Source organism: Leptinotarsa decemlineata, unplaced genomic scaffold (assembly GCF_025532065.1).
Source record: "Leptinotarsa decemlineata unplaced genomic scaffold, Ldec_3_MD MMD2_tig00003335_RagTag_RagTag, whole genome shotgun sequence".
NCBI lineage: Eukaryota > Metazoa > Arthropoda > Insecta > Coleoptera > Chrysomelidae > Leptinotarsa > Leptinotarsa decemlineata.
This window is the reverse complement of record NW_027412587.1, coordinates 1,583,037-1,600,645: the sequence shown is the minus strand read 5'-3', so window position 1 is coordinate 1,600,645 and position 17,609 is coordinate 1,583,037. Positions and strand designations below refer to the sequence as shown.

General features: G+C 34.1%; 1 protein-coding gene across 12 annotated transcripts in view; it reads left to right on the top strand.

Annotated features, from left to right (window-relative positions):
• The window catches only part of mask (multiple ankyrin repeats single KH domain), a 117,120-nt gene that overhangs the window by 32,405 nt on the left and 67,106 nt on the right, over window positions 1–17,609 (top strand). For 9 of the 12 annotated variants that reach the window (XM_074177927.1, XM_074177932.1, XM_074177926.1 and 6 more), the window contains one exon: window positions 14,438–14,576. The exons of 2 other annotated variants lie outside the window; for them this stretch is intronic. In XM_074177927.1, coding sequence (XP_074034028.1) covers window positions 14,438–14,576 — 139 coding nt within the window. Of the gene's footprint in view, window positions 1–14,437; window positions 14,577–17,609 lie in introns of those variants that run through there. One more of the 12 variants, XM_074177928.1, reaches the window with a different exon arrangement.

Genomic DNA, 17,609 nt, shown 5'->3' with positions numbered 1-17,609 from the left:
ATATTCTATGTAAAGAAAACACTTGACTGGAAATGTGATACCTAACTCATCACCCGAAGACGCTAGGTACTAACAATCGAAACGTCGTGAAATGTTATTTTTTATTTTTGCATTTTTTTGAAAAATTTTTTCGAATTGTTTGTTTGGCATAATAATTCATTTCCATATCAGGTCAAAATAATTAGCTTGCTTTACAAAGTATTGTCCTTATATTTGATATTTCTTTTTCAACTCCTAATCCAAATATTTCAGTCCCGTATTTTTAGTTATTTTAATTATTTAAATCAATTTTTATTTTCTTATTCCATAGATTTTTAGACAATGAATCCATACCATACCATAGTCAAACAGAGATTAACATTATATATCAATTATACAGTGTGACCCATTTAAAATGGAACCACCCCTGTAGAATGTGCATTTTTCAATCAATCTCATTTTTTTTTATTGAAATATTAAGCATGAAAAACTGTATCTTGACACTAACTTTCACAATTTTAGTTTCATTTCCAAGGCACTCTATGGTTTTTTTTGTTTTACAAAAACGGCAAAAGTTTATTAGGCAATTTTTGTTTTCAAATTTGACTACACCACTGGATTCGTAGTCGTTATAAATCAAAACTGTCAAATTTTCATTAAAAAATATTTGTTAACAACGAAGTTACAACAACTTCAATTTTGGAAACAAAGTATTTGTTTGTAATTTTTATTCAGATTATAGACATATTTGAGATCTGACAACACTGTCATCACCAAGTAGAACACCAGTGAATTTGTAGAGTGAAAAGTCAACAGCTTGGAAATGAAACTAAAATTGTGAAAGTTAGTGTCAAGATACAGTTTTTCATGCTTAATATTTCAATAAAAAAAAATTGAGATTGATTGAAAAATGCACATTCTACAGGGGTGGTTCCATTTTAAATGGGTCACACTGTATATTAATATTACTTCATTGTTGAAGGTTTTTACGAAATATCCAGCGTTAGACATTTCATTTAGAATTTTTGAGAAAACGGCGTATAAGATTTTTGTCCATCACTTTCATATTTCCATGGCAATGCTTTCTTTAGATATTACAATATATAATGATTATTAAAACTCTACTTCGTATATTTACATATTATATATAGTAACTTAAAACATTTTTTTCAATTTTAAAAAGTTTGGAGAGAATGTAAAACATTATTTTTTTACATACATAAGACCCATTTTTTCTTTGAAAAATTCTGTGAAAATTGTTAAACTAACTAAATAGCCGATAGTACTGATGATGAATACCTACTCAGTATTTAATTACAATTTTCTCAAGCAACTTGCTTTTAGGGGGGTAATGCCTTATGCCTATGGCATGAGCATAATGCATTTTGCCTATGCATAATGATAACAATTAATTCATAGTAACTGCATTATGCCGTTCTGATTTCGAAAATTGTGGTGAAATTACTTCGTAACTATCAATTTCCTTGGTTTATAACTACGATAATTGCAGCATCTCTGGCATAGAATGAGTTCAACAAAAACGTTGACATTTTTCTCGATGCGCTCAACTAGGCCCATGAATAACTCTGGTTATTAATTCATGTTCAGACTTTTTTTCTTGAGATTTCTTCTATTGTGAATGTTCACAGTGTTACGGATACATTCTATAAAATAGATGACGAAACGATTTCAGAAGAAGCATACTCAGACAGGCCGATTTTTTTATAGAATTTATCCAATATTTCTGGAAAGCAGTGTGAGTTTATGTATTTTTAAAATCAGCAACAATTTGATAAACAATGAAATAGCCATGCGTTTCAAATTTAACGCTTCGAATGAAATCTCTTTTACGAGATTGTGTTGTTTTTATCGGTATTTAATTAAATTATTTTACTTGGTGGTTTATTGCTGTTATGCATCAGTAAGAGCTTAAATTGTCTGTTGTCACTATGAGCATTTATTTTATGAAACAGAAACTGCGAAAGAAAAATTCTGATTTCTCATAGTTTTCGTTTTAATAATTTTCAGAAATATAGGTATTTCATTACTTCTCAGATTTTGTATTAACAATGAGTACTCATGATAGTTCGAACTCTTTTCCAACACCAGAACAAAAATTACGGTCTCGATGCACGGTTCGCTAAGTTAGCGTCTTCAACAGATCATTATGACAAAATTTGCCTACTATATTAGTGTTTTTAAATGCTAGTGGCCTAACTACCTAACTACATCGGTTAGTTTTACCAACTACTACCTGTTATTGATCCTATGCTAAATTACCAAAATCAAAATGAAATACTTTATTATACATTTTCTTTGACAAATATAAGGTCTACTGTACAGAATATTTACAATATTTACATCTCTCCCACATACGGGATGAGACTTCAATATTGAGCCCCTAGACGTCCGTAAGGTAAAGCGCCGCCTCATAGACCCACGACATGCCGATGGGTGGCGCCCCCGCTGGTGTTAACGGGTGGCTCTCTGCCCAACAAAGCCTCATTTCAGCTTTCTGTCTGACACTTCCCGTTCATGAAAAAAACAGGTAAGAGTAATTCTGGTATCACGAAAATACGTGATTTATCTTAGCCAGCTTTTCCATGAGCTAAGCGCGATCACATTCCCGCCGTTCATGGAAGATATCAAGCATTTCACAAATCATCCCGTGTTTTCGGGGTTGATTATGATAACTCGTGACGTCATCGTCAGCGGGCTTTTCGGTAGAAAGAACTTGAAGAATTTATAAGACAGCCTCCTGATGTTCAGTGACCGTCTCGACTTCTGCCAGATCTAACAGATCATTCAATGAAATGTATCTATCACTGTTCGTACAAATACGGAGCACCTTATTCTGCATCGTCTCGAGTCTCCACAAAGGAGTCTTCTTGAGGCTACAGAATATGGGACAAACGTACAACATTGTTGGTCTAATTATTTGTTTGTAAATTAGCAGCTTGTTGTCCACACTAAGCTTAGACTTCCGTGCAATGAGCGGGTACGTTCAGGATAACTCCCAGATATCGCGCGCTTCTCTGCTCGTCAACGCATTTATCCTTGACTCGTAACTTCTTGAAGATCTTCACGTTGGTAAATTTTTTCGAGAAGTTGACATATTTCCTCTATGTTAGTGATTATCTTTAATATTTATCTGTTTTTTATTTACAATTATTTCGTATAGGACCAAACAAAGGGCTCTTCGAAATAGTACCTTTATGGCTATTCATAGAACTCATTCCGCACTTTTCGATTTCCAAGCTTTCGAAGGCATCCAGAAACCTGTTGTCATGTACCGGTCTCAACAATTATAAACATTTTTTATTCATTCTATGGTCGTTCTTTATGGCATGTTGAGCGATACTAGATTTCTCCTGTCTATGAAACCGAGACCTTGTAGCGAGCTAATATAGTCCGTTTGGGTTAAGCAACATATTTCTTATCACAATCCTCGCAGCTTATTTCGTAAATCGCAAACTTTTTTCCAACGTCTTGTCTTTCGGGTTTTCCCAACACTTGTTGAAGTGTACGTGCAGTTTTGAAAACCACTCTTATATTCAATTTTTTGATTGTTCGGACCAACCCATTGGTGTATTTGGGTTCATATGAAAGCACTATGAATTCTGAATCTTTCTCTTTTCGAAAAGTCGGTGCATACTCCCTAAATATTTATTTTCTAATTTATCCACTATGTTCAATGGATACCCGTTGCTTTCAGCCACCTCCCCAACAACTTTTTCTCACTCGCATACCTTTCTTTGCTCAAGGGAAATGTGAGCAGTCTATGGACAAGAAATTGTAGTCCCCCAAATTTTTGTTGTGGGTAATGATAGGTGCTGTCAGGGATATACCTGAAAGTGCTCGTATTCTTTCTATATATACTTCTAGACCCCTATCGACATTTTTAATAACTAGCACATCCAAGAATGGTAGTTTTTCGTTATTTTCAATTCCATACGTGAATTTTATACTTGCAAATTCGTTGTTGAGGCAAAATACAAAATCATCTACCTCACTCCTATTCGTATCGAAAATTGCAAATACATCATCCACGTATCGGATCCAGGTTCATGGAAAGTAATCCAACTCTTCCCTTGCTTCCATTTCAAATCTGCTCATGAACAGATTAGCCATGAAAGGAGACAACGGGTTTCCCATTGCCTTACCCTGTTGCCCGTAAAAACAGTTGGGCGAACTGGACGCAATTTTGTTCCATGCAAATTTTGGGTAAGCCGGATGTACTCTTTGACTACTTCACTACTTCATCAACATCTAAAATATCCTTCAAATATTCAATTGTTTTTGGTATGTTTACACTTAGAAATAACGAAGATACGTTATTCTGGCAACCTTATATCTTTGATCTTCTCGATGAATGTTTGTTCTTAACACTTAAGCTGGGGAATCGATAGGGTTTCAAACTGTTTCGCTAACCATTTGGTAATCATATACGTAGGGGAACCTATGGCTGATACAATTGCCAAAAATCCACAAGCTAGAGAAGTCGGTGCGTCACCAAAAATTTTTATCGTTATAACTTTCCGTATTAATGGGCTCATTAAGGCTAAGTTAGATTTTTATTGAAAATTATATATTATAAAAGTAAATCATCTCCCAAGTATCCCACAAAATTTTCCGGTTTATATGTCAATTAACAACTGAGCAAGAGCAATTGAAAATGTGAGATCGCCCGCGGTACATCTTGACGTCACACCAGGCAACGAGCTTCGAGCGCTGGCAACCGGGCCTGTACTTTGAGATTATGAATCGCTGCCATCGCCGCCAACACCCCCTTGTCGCCGAGTCGACTGATGTGACGTCAAGCTTGACCACATTCAACTATTAATTTGAGGGGGAAGATAAAGAGTGAAATTTCTGATTTTTTTCAGGTGTACTATTTGAAGCATAAACTTTCAAATAATGAAATAAAAGAAACTGTTAAATGAGCCCATTCCAAAATTGTTTCCAAGAAACTGCTTCACAATTTTTGCCATCCTTTTCCACTATCCTCCCTACCAAGCAGCTGTGGGAGGATTGAAAATCCATTTTATCTGTTTTATTGATGAATATTTGATATATCAAAATAAGTTTGACGACTCTTATATTATATTATAATAAATATTATATTATAATACTATTTAAAATATTCACCTTCCTCAACGTTCCTACACATTGCAAATGCCAGATAGATATTTGTGCTAGTTTTCTGCTGCTGTTGAACGAGAGGCGTCTGTTCTTAAAATTCACGAGTGCTCGAATCACAAAAAATTGTATTTGTTCGATAAATCATTCATTTGTACTAACTGTCCTAGGTATTGAACGGAAATTTAAAAAATGAGTCTTTAGGCAACTTTCGAGTGTTTCAACCATATCTTCTGCTAATTGTCTATCCCATCAAACTTTTAATTGCCATGATTATATAAAAATAAGTCTTGAAGTGAACTTAAATGGACAAGTTAACACAATAGATCAAGCATTGTTTGAGCTGCATAAACCACGTCTTGTTCGTTGTATTGGAATTCTGTATAGTATAAACGAAGTCAATTCGAATGGCATAAAAACTAAATAGTTACCGAACGTTGGCAGTTTCTTTGTATGACATGGGAGGCGTGATATTTATACTAGGTCCAATCATCATTTTAATGTGAGAGGTTTTATATGGTATTAAGTACTAAATTGATGGGACCTGGTATATTAGTCTTTTATTTAGCTGTTCGGATTGACTATAATTTATTCAGTGCATTGAGATCACAAAAAATTACACTTTTCAAAATTCCAAATTTTTTGTTATATCCATTAGCTGAGTTTAAAATTTCCTGAAGCCTTCAATTCTTTGAATTATTTTCTGAATGTATCTAATTCTAATTCTTTCGAAAAATCAACACTAATTACGCAGTTGTCAACGTAAAATGGTGCTTTTAATTTTTCAACTGTTTTCTCGAAGTTTTTGATGCATGAGACAAATGAAAATTTGTAGTAGTGACTATAGTAAAAATGAACTCTGTACATATGTACTCGCCGTAACACTTATCCGTAACCTTGCACCTTGCTCTTTTCACAATCTCTAGCCAAAATGTCAATTCAATATACCTGAAAATGGTATTTACATCGATTTGTAGTCCAGGGTTGCACTTGCCTATTTGTAACAGAGATTTCGACATTGTTAAAAATAAACTGCAGGAAGGTTCCTCGTGTTCAGATAATCTGGTATTCATATATATTTCGGTTCTCTTATATTTATTCAGAAACGTATCGTAAAGTTTATATTTTTTATTATTTATTATTCAGATCATTATTTTCCAACAAAATAAAACTTGAGCATAATTGATGCATTATAACAACAGTACAGTTTTCCAAAAAAAATAGTAAAACTGTTGGATACAAATTCTTGTTAATTTTAGTTCTCATACCTGAGTAATCACATATTAATATGTAAATGGCTTCAGTATGACACCATAGTTCGCGTATACAGTATAACTCATAACTGTTTAGTTCGAGAAGTAATTCCTAAAAATAACTAGAAAATGAAACATTCTCGAAATAATATCGGCAAGTCGTAATAACTTGAATAAGTTGAACGTTACATAGGAAATCATTCAAATGAAAATTAGGTGTATTCTTGGAAAAGAAAGTTTTTGACTTTCTACTACTCCATCTTGATACAAAAAATGTGGGAATCTTCCAAAGAAAGGAAGGAAGTAATCAATTTCAAAATAAGTAACCCTATACATGGATGTGTAGGTCATGCACAGAAGATGTATTCATTGATACTTGGGTCCTCATTGTAACATTCACACATTATTTGAACAATGCATAGTTTTCATGAAAGCGAGGTATGATTTTTCTCGTCGTTGGTATTTATTTTGGATAAAAAATTACCCTTCTTCCATTTTGTTCAATTATTTTTCAGGTCGACTAGTGCATTACTTTTTCATGCATACAAAATATTTGTTATATATGTCAGAAACACAATTTTCACTTCAAATCTAGTCAAATCAATGTACATTTCATTGACATGATAATAAATTTTACTTCAGAGTAACTACTCAATGATACAATGACCTCTTTGTCAGCATCTGACCATTGGTTACCAAGGTTGGGTGAAACTGAAATATTTCTCATAATAAGATAATAAGAGATATTTCTCATAAAAGATAATTCGTTTCGACTTCCCAGCTTTTTGGGATGATCGCCAGTTAAGCTACGAATTTCCTTGAAAAATATTTGTACTATACTATTATAAACACTGATGAATAATAGTCCCCACTAACAGGCATTAGATCAGATGAATTATTGTAATTTACGACTATTTTCAAACAAACTCTAAAGGGTATCATTTTGATTACTTTTATAAGAAAATGAGAGGGCTCAGTTACAACAATTATCTCGTAGTTTCCATTCTCCTTCGTCCTGATGCGTACTCTGTCAGGGAATTCGCAGGTTTTGATAATTCTCAGAACTCTTGACAAGCTATACTTCATTTTAACAAAGCTGATATGTTGACAATAAGTAGAGTAAATTGCCTGGTGACCGAAGACTTCACAGAAAACGTAGAATCCAACCTCATACACAAGCCAATAAAAATATTCTCGAACAGCTAAGCGGCTTTGGAATCTCTTGGCTCCTACCGAGCAACATCTAAATTGGTAGCAAATTGCCAAAAACGATATTCTTAAAAGGAAGACTTAACTAATTATTTCTGATCTGGATATCTAGCTATACTGGCCTGGAAGGCAATTAGGCTGCTGACTTTCTTGCAAAGGAGGGTGCTGCAAGCAGCTTCATCGGACCAAAACCTGTCAATGACATCGCTTTAGGTTTTGCCGCAGTAATACCATCTGACCTGAAAGATCACTCACCATATGAACTAATCGGCTTTGTTAAGGAGCTGGGTTCATTTGGTCACGTGTGTGGAGGGTCGAATAGATCCGCTCACTTTTGACCTAACCTAACCCAGATTAAAAATAAATTTATAGTACACAATTTTATTTTTTAATTCCACCAATATCTCGGGCAAAATTCAAGATATCATTATTGAAGCATATTGTCAAATCTAATGTTTGGAATATTTTATTTCCTCAACTCACACATATCTCTCGCAGACCGTGAAGGTTGCTAGATAAGCTGATTAGTTAAAACGCACAGTATCAGTTCAATTCTGCATACTAGTATCAGTAGTTCACTTGATGATTACAATTCATATTCAAGAATATGAGAAACACGTGAACAGAATTAAGATCTCAACCTGCCTGCGAATGTAGCATTGATTTTTTTAGACTTCTCTAAATATTGATCTGGAATACAAGGTTGGTGTTGGTAGAAGTGTTGATTTCATAGTATGGACGACAGGTACTCGTGTGCCTATTGATTAGCATCACCGTTTTTATTTAACAACTTCGCCGTAAATGATGTTTCGGAGTCGAATAACGAAAGGTTGATTCAGTCTGTATTTCTACCGATTCTAAAAATACCCAATAAGCTCCAGAAATTGATGTTTGAGATGATGTATTTTGATTACTCATAAATGAATGAACCAAATGTGAAGTTGAACTTTGCTGGGTGTTTCAGTGAATTATATCCTAGTTAGTATATATACAGGGTATTAAATGATATGAGCACGTTTACAGGAAATACATGAAACCCATTATTTTTTTCAATTTTCACTTATGTCGGGTGATCTGTTCATGAATAAAATAATTGTTTCAAGATCAATCACTTTCAATAGAGCTATATATATATATATATATATATATATATATATATATATATATATATATATATATATATATATATATATATATATATATATATATATATATATAACCTAACCTAACCTAAATACACTCGTGAAAATAGACATATATACACATATAGATCCATTCACATATATACACACATCCCCCTATGTACAAATTGAATTCATACGAAATAACTAAGTTTCTAAAGTATTTTCAATTAATTCCAAGTAACTATCATCTATTAAATTTCATTTAAACAAGTAATTGTCTCTAAAACTGTTGAAATCACCTCCACCAAATTGAAATACATGATACATTAGAATCATATATCCAGCAATACCAGGGAAGATATAGCTAGCGACCAAGAAAATTAATATATATTCCGTTTACATCCGTCTTATAATTGATACACATAAATTCGTAAAATTGTTAATATTCATGAAGATCTTTTGGCAGTTATACTCATTGAGAGTGAACTTTTTCAACATTTTATCTATTCATTTACAAACTCTACGAACCATGGCCCATTCAAACAGAAAGGTAAATACTACAAATAGATTTGTACACACAACAAAATTACAAGAAAGTTAGAAAAAAAATCTTTTGATTATGAATTATTATTTCTATTGAAGTGATTTTTTTTTCAACATAAAGGCTATTATATGACATTTGTTTTCAGTTTTTATTATTATTTGTTCAAAAATTATATAATATATAATAAAAATAGTTCAAGTTTTGTATTATTGTTTGAACAGCCCATTGTAGTTGCTTCCATAACAATTCGGTAGTATTTTGGTTCTTTTTACGTAGGAATAGGGACTTTGAAAAAAAATATTCACATATATAATTCCGTTTTATCTCATCAGTTATGATGAAAGGAATTAAGTTGTCAAAGAAAACAAGTATTCATCTTCTCATTATTTGTTGAATAGGAAAGACAAAATTTAATCTCCAAAAAAATATTTGTGTAAGTCTGGAATATGGTGTTGAAACAATATTCAGAATCAAGATATTAATTTTTGTTATCAAATACAAATCACTTTGCATTGCACCTGTAGAAACACACCACAAATCGTGATAGAGTTGTCTCATGGCCAAAAAGTGACCATGGCTAGTTTCCATATAATTTAATCTCTTCATTAATCAAAGCCAAGATGAAGTTGGGTCAATATCGTTTGTCATATCGAGAGTTTTTGACAAAACAAAAGCGAATTGGTTTAAACATTAGGGTTTCTATGCATCTTCAACGAAGCTACTGAAAAAGTGACGCGTCATTACAATTCCCAGTTAGAAATTTCGATTGTCCTTAGAATTCTGATGAATTTATCAATCAGTTTAGGTCATCAAATGTCTGGGCTATTGGCTTTTGCGAATCAAATCTGAGGTATTCTTAGATAACCTTGTTTTCATATTCAAATTTCAGTAAGGAATTCTTGAAATTTTGTCGTAAGTGTGGAAGTTGATATACGAATAGAAACGAACATGTTGTATTAACTTTTTTTAGATTTGAAATTGTATCCGGTTGGTTCAAAGGGTATATTACAAAAAAGAAGGGTCAAGTAGTCAAAACATTGAAGAAGTTTTTTCATTTTTCTAATATAATTTCCAATGTATGAGCACTTATTTCTACTTGACCTTAAATAATTTGCGTTTTCACTTTTTCACGGGGCGAAATATATTATAATTCCTAATTTTCAGTTTGTTTTGAAATTTGCACTTTTCAAAATAAATACTGTTTTTCAGACTTACTTGATTTATAATATATTTATAATTTATAAAAAATCTAAATTCATTTTAAAACACGCCAACATCAACACTAGAATGGTCGGAAACATTTCTTGCGATTTTAAAAATCAAAAAAGTTGATCCCCTATTTCTGGGGTCACTTTTGATTTTTTCCCAGTAATTTTTGGATCGGGTATCAAGTATTTTGCAATAGATCCATAGATCAAGTGCCTCGCAGAAGTTTCAGATAAATTCTATGAAAAAATATTCCAGAAAAATGGCCGGACACGTTGATTTCAAGGCATGTAATTTTCTACTCTAATTTCATTCACCTTTCTAGGCTTTCAATTTTGGCAAATTCCATTAAATATAACAAGTTTGCCGCTGTGGCATACATACTGCAAGCTACGTGTTTGATAACATTCTAATTGAATTAAAGACTTTCTAGATGAAAGGGACTTCTGTTCCAAATTTCATTGGTCAGGCTTCGATGTGTTTTAACTCTTTGAAGAGTTTAAATTCCTATTCCAGGCCATTAAGAGTTTTTATGGCATATGGTATCACCAGAGTTAACGTCATTTTAGCCATCACTTAAAGAAGGGTAATCGTAACCGAGACTATATAGTGCCTCGCAAAGGTACCGGATACATGTAATTTTCAACCACTTCCCTTCATCTTTGCGGGGTGGGAACCCCAACATGAAAAAATGAAATGGCGACAGGGTATTTTTTGGAGAGATTAGTTTTTCCACCATTTTTCGAATAAAGATGGAGAAATAGAAGTCAAAAAGCATTTTCCCCAGGTTTTTTTTGTACTGAATTCAGAAAAGGTTGTCAAAATCAGTCCATTAATAATGTATATTTTATTCATCAAAATATATTTAAATAAGAAAACAGAATTTTTTTTAAATAACACTGAAAAATTATTGAAAACATTGTAATGGAAAACATTATCTGGTGATTGAATGGATATCTTGACGAAGAAGAGACTCGAACATCAGCGTAGTCAAATATTATAGGCGTTCGACACTAAAAATGTTTCATCAATTCCAAGCAGAGCACAACTCCCTTGTGAGAATAAAACAACATTTTAGAACTATAAACGAAACTTTGAGGAAATAAAAATGATAATTTTCAACAAGTACAAGACCTCTAAAACTTCAAGGTGAAGAGATAACTGTTTGAGAACGTGATACTAGAGTGATACTAGATCTCAGGCTGACCTGGAACTAACATCTAGAAAGAGTTGCAAGAAAGGTGGAGGTAGCACTGATGCTGTCCAGACACATCTACGGAAAGGCATGAGGGTTTAAACCAGACATGATGTATTGACTCAACCACCATGGTGGTTAAACCCATGACAGCATATGCATCTATGGTCTGGTCGCCAAAGAAAAAATAAACGACCACTATCAACAAACTAAGCAGGGTGTAAAAATTTGTATGTTTGGGAATAACAGGAGCAATAAACTGAGATACCCTCAAATCATCCTTTACATTTAGTAATAATGGAGGAAGTAAGGGTGGGTCAAAGGGTGTACAAACTAGTACAGGGTACAATATTTTCGGAATGGGTGTGGTAAAAAAGGTGGGACGGCTGCCAAGTATGTAGTTGAAAAAAGCGCCACGGTCAATTTTGCCGTGTCGCAGTGTTCGCAATGTTTGTTTTCCTCTAAAGACAGTGGACATCTGACCCCAGATGTCATAGTGAGTTCCATTGAAAAAATAGATTTCTTCATGAGCCAGACTTTTAGTAATAAAGAAAATGCAGTTGTTGGTAAGACATTGCCATACCAACTCCGACAGGGTTTGGCACTCCTACTTGAGTACACCTGTTTTTGATGTATTCAACTTGAAAAAAAAAACAACTTCTAGTTATCGCAACGAATACTTTGTTCTTGAAATTTTCAAGATGGGTTGGATCTTCTTAGAATGAAGGACTGGGGGGGTCTACGGAAAGGCATGAGGGTTTAAACCAGACATGATGTATTGACTCAACCACCATGGTAGTTAAACCCATGACAGCATATGCATCTATGGTTTGGTCGCCAAAGAAAAAATAAACGACCGCTATCAACAAACTAAGCAGGGTGTAAAAATTTGCATGTTTGGGAATAACGGGAGCAATAAACTGAGATACCCTCAAATCATCCTTTACATTTAGTAATAATGGAGGAAGTAAGGGTGGGTCAAACTCTCCATTTTATGGAAATGGACAAAATAGAAATTTTGAAATATGTGGAGGAACGAATTTCAAGAATGTTCTTGGACTAGAAGTCTGAAACCGCGAAGAGTGGAGAATAAATAGCCATTCTGGGAACATGCTTGGCAGAAACATCTGGTATACAGACGGGTCGAAAACCGAACATGGAACGGCAGCTGGAAATTATTGTACAGGGTGAATCCTTTTTTTCAGTTACCTCGTCGTTCAGTACACATCAGTATTTCAGGCTGAAGTGTATGCAATGAAGCAATGCACAAGCAAAATTATTTTGAGGCTTCAATGAACTGAGCGGATCAATATTTTCACAGACAGCCCAGAGCTGCACTTGGGGTACATCGAAACTGTTCTTGGAGTGTCGTGAAAAACTGAGGAAACTGGCGGGCAGGGATAGGTTGGCTATATACAGGGTGCCAGTACACTCAGGAACCGCAGGAAACGAAAAAGCTGATGAGTGTTCCAGACACGGGAACTAGACTGGAAAATGGGTCGCTAAGAAACATAGAGTACTGAGAAAACAAACCGGGCACACACGGTTGAATCTTCATAAAGGGACCGTCCGAGAATGTTTTAGAACGGCTTCACAAATCAGGGATCGGCTCACTGGACAATGTCCATTGAGAGAACATCCGAACAAAATATCGCTGTACAACGGACCTTCAACTGCAGGGAATGCAACAAAGGGACAGAGACAGCTTATGTTTTATGCGAATGTGAGGAACTGGATAACAGGAGACAAACAATTTATGGACAACCCAAAATATGTCCAGAAGAATATGATATACATGCAGCAAGGAACCTGTACAAACTAGTACAAGGTACAATATTTTCGGAATGGGTGTGGTAAAAAAGGTGGAACAGCTGCCAAGTATGTAGTTGAAAAAAGCGCCACGGTCAATTTTGCCGTATCGCAGTGTTCGCAATGTTTGTTTTCCTCTAAGGACAGTGGACATCTTACCCCAGATGTCATAGTGAGTTCCATTGAAAAAATAGATTTCTTCATGAGCCAGACTTTTAGTAATAAAGAAAATGCAGTTGTTTGTAAGACATTGCCATACCAACTCCGACAGGGTTTGGCACTCCTACTTGAATACACCTGTTTTTGATGTATTCAACTTGAAAAAAAATCACTTCTATTTATCGCAACGAATACTTTGTTCTTGAAATTTTCAAGATGGGTTGGATCTTCTTAGAATGAAGGACTGGGGGGGGGGTTGAAAATCTCATGACCAGATGACAATTTCAACTCAAAAATCATTTTTGTCATCAATTTTTTTATTTCATCCTTTACTTATGGAAAGCAATTTATAATACTTTATAAAAAATCCATCCTTCGAAATCTGACTCTAGCTGTCTTGAGGTCCAAGTTATTTTTAAGAAAACTATGCATTGTTTGTTGTTGCTTTTCCACCAACATGTCCACTACGAAGATCAATTGAAAAGTTTCCGAATCGGTAGTGTTAAACGTTAATATTTTAGATATATTTTTTCTTTTCCGATAATATGTAATGAGTCAGCTTGTGCCTAGTGAATTCACTTCTCAAAACAAAACTGAACATCCAAAATGGCTTATATTTATTTTACTTCAAGTAAATGCACATAAACTTATGCTCACCATCGCCATTTTCCTGTTCAGGCAGGAAACTTTTCGAACGATTCTCAACCTATTCCGAAACGTTTCATTTCTCATTCGATACTAATCAGCGTCTCTGAAAGATGATTGTGTAACGATGTGGATTAGTGCAAATGAGACCTGAGATTAGTAAACTGTGATTTAGGTGGACTCATTTATGATTGATCAGGAGTTCGAGGACGATCCCCAGGTAGAAGCAGCCAAGTTCCTTCTAAATCCAGACGAAGATAGAGCAGTAGACCCCGAGACACAAGCGAGGCTAGAGCAACTCCTACAAGCAGCTGGTGAGTTGATATTCTTTTTTGGTTTTTCTGTTGGAATCCTCCAAAAAGCATTCGAAGAATTTTTATTGACCAGGCTCAGATCAGATAAAACAACTTTGTAGAAGATAATTCTGAAGAGAAAGCCAGAGTTGGGTCTCCATTAAGTCAATATTGTGGAAGGTGAAAAGTCTCATTGAAAGGGGCAATAAAATATCTGATTCCTTCACAAAGATGATTGAAAGATATTATCGAATGAAAACTTGCATAGCATATTTTAGGTCTTTGCAGAAAAATCCAAAAACTTTTCATTGGGTTTTAAAAAATCACACGTTATAAAATCGATTTGGAACCACTAACACACCAGAAACTCTTATTAGAAATGTTTTTAATATATGACGACTTCGACTAACATTCGTTTTTTAGGCTCGCGCTGGTTTTTGGCATTGAAGGAAAAGCTAGTTTTCCGCCAATTTTTCGAAAACGTACACCCATCGAATAACTCCAAAACTACCGTAGATACCGAAAATTATCATGCAACTTTAATTATACTGATGGATCCTGTAAAAAATATACATTTTTCTTTCGATAACTATAATAGGGGTAATGTTAAAAAAATGTGGAAATTTTAGTAGAGAAGACCCAAGAAGGGATTTTGCACATTACGCGAAAAAATCATATGGGGAGAAACCTTGTACCCTGTAACGTACCCCTTCCATATATGTACCCTTCATATAGGGGCGTGCGTTGAGGGTGGTCCGTCAGATTAGTAAAAAAATCGATCCTCAGAAAAACTCGGGGGCATCAGATTAAGGCAAGATAAGTGTATATTTCAATAATCTGACGATTTGAGTGTGGCATAAAGAAATGAATGAATCGCGAAGCTGTAAAAAAACCTCGAAATACTCGAGCGCGATTGATTTTTTTTTTATTTTGAGGGAAATCCTCTGATTAGTACTTATCCAAAGACACCATATTTTAAACAGTTAACAAAAATTTTAGGTAATTATAACTGCACCAATATCGAAGTTCAAACTCACTCAAATCGCGATCGGTTCTGAAATGAACACGACGGCGATAACCATCCCCTCATTCCCCGATTTTTATTCGTCACCGTAACAACTTCAAACTTAATTTTATGACTCTTCAGCCAATCATAAAACTCAGTTAGTAAAAATTATCTAATAATTACAGAATTTGTCATTTTGATATTTCGACTTGAACATTTTCGGCGTAGGGACATGAATCGAAAAATCTCACAAAACCGTTTTTGTTCATATTGAGGTGATGAACAAAATACTTCATTATAGTTTTTCCGTAATTGCTATAATTCAAGAATTATTTCAGAAACCTAAATTCTATTGGACTTTTCGGCGACGAGAAACAGGTTGCAACTAAACTATAAACTATAAAAAACACCATGGAATTATTTTTATTCCTATCGAGAAAGTGAACAAAACACTTTTCCAATTTTTTTTTGGAAATTTTAATAGTTCAGGAAATATTGGTCAAAATTTGGAAAATTGGCCAAAATCTCATTTTGATTGGAAATATCCAACATTTTAATTGAACTAATAATGTTCATTTTTAACGCGTCGCATTAAAAAAGTTTTTTTGCGAAATGAACAGTTAATTCCTCAAAATATTTTTTGTATTTGAAAAATTTAATCGACTTTGAAACTTTTCGGTATCGGGAGAATTTTCAATACCACTGAGAAGACAAATGAAAAAGTTGTTTTTTTTTCCGTAAATTCCATAGTTCAGAAAAAGAGTATAAATTCTGAGTTAATGAATTAGAATATATTTTCAATCGTGGTCGTGGCGTTCACATTATTGGTGTCAAGCTTATAGGACAGTCAAGTCCAAGTATATATTTGTGGTTCAGCCTAGCACTACTGATGATACCTATGGTAAGTCGAAACAGCGCTGTCTACTTTTGGATCATGAATGCTTTGTTGTTGGGTTCTGGTTCCGATTTTTAGTTGCATTAGTTGACTAAACTAGGTTATATTTTGTAGCATTCAAAACTATGTAGATAAAATTTAAAAAAATTTGCATTACAATTTCCATTTCATCACTTTCGCCTGAAAGTGATATGCCAACAAATAATAACAAAAACTATAGTGAAGCGACGATGTCATTTAAACGATTCCAAAAAAAGTATCATTTTGTTGAAACAAAAGTATTCAATTATGTGTAAACATTTAACTGTTTCGACCTCGGTTTCGACTTATGAGTGGTCGCATTAGGGAAGACCGGAGCGCCAAATTTTGACTTTAGATTCGTGTTCATCGGATAAAAATGCGTGAGTAATTATAACTACTTAATTTATCTCGAAAACAATCGCGTGCCCAAGTAAAGAATAATTTTTCCTTTGTAAATCCACAGTTCTTTGGAATATTGCTCATAGTTGCTGGAAAAAAACCCTGAATAACCTGGTTCAATTTAGTTTCCAGCAGCGGAGTAATAAAACATGTTCAGGTGGCTGTTCCATAAAGTGAGTCGGTTAAAAAGTGAAAAATGTAGCATTTATTTTGAATATTCAATGTTGCCGTATGATATGAAATACCAAAACTCAATACTTTTTATAGTCGTATCTAAACTGTGAGTAACAAAATTATAGAACGCTGGCAATAATCAGCTGACCTGATTAAATCAGACATCTGAGATATTTTCAATTTTTGCTGGAAAAAAGGACATCGTGATTCGATCCAATGTAATAGTGTTTCAATTAGGTACTTCATTGCCTGAAGAATTTGAATTAATGACAAAGACTTTGCGTCTTAATCAGTGTTGTTATTAATGAATTGTACTTGGTGTGTGAATTGAAAAGGCTACTTCTAAAATCATCGATATATGAATTCAAGTACGAGAAAAAAAATTAAGTTGTGAATTCACCAAAACCAGCTTCAGGAAGGAAAACTGTGCCTGTGGATGAAAACTACAAACTTGCAAGTAAAAGGAGATTACGTTCATTTTATTTTAAGAAGGAAATACCGACCCTCAACTAAATAATGGGAGCCTTGGGAGAGAACCAAGGTAGGCAGATAAAAGGCA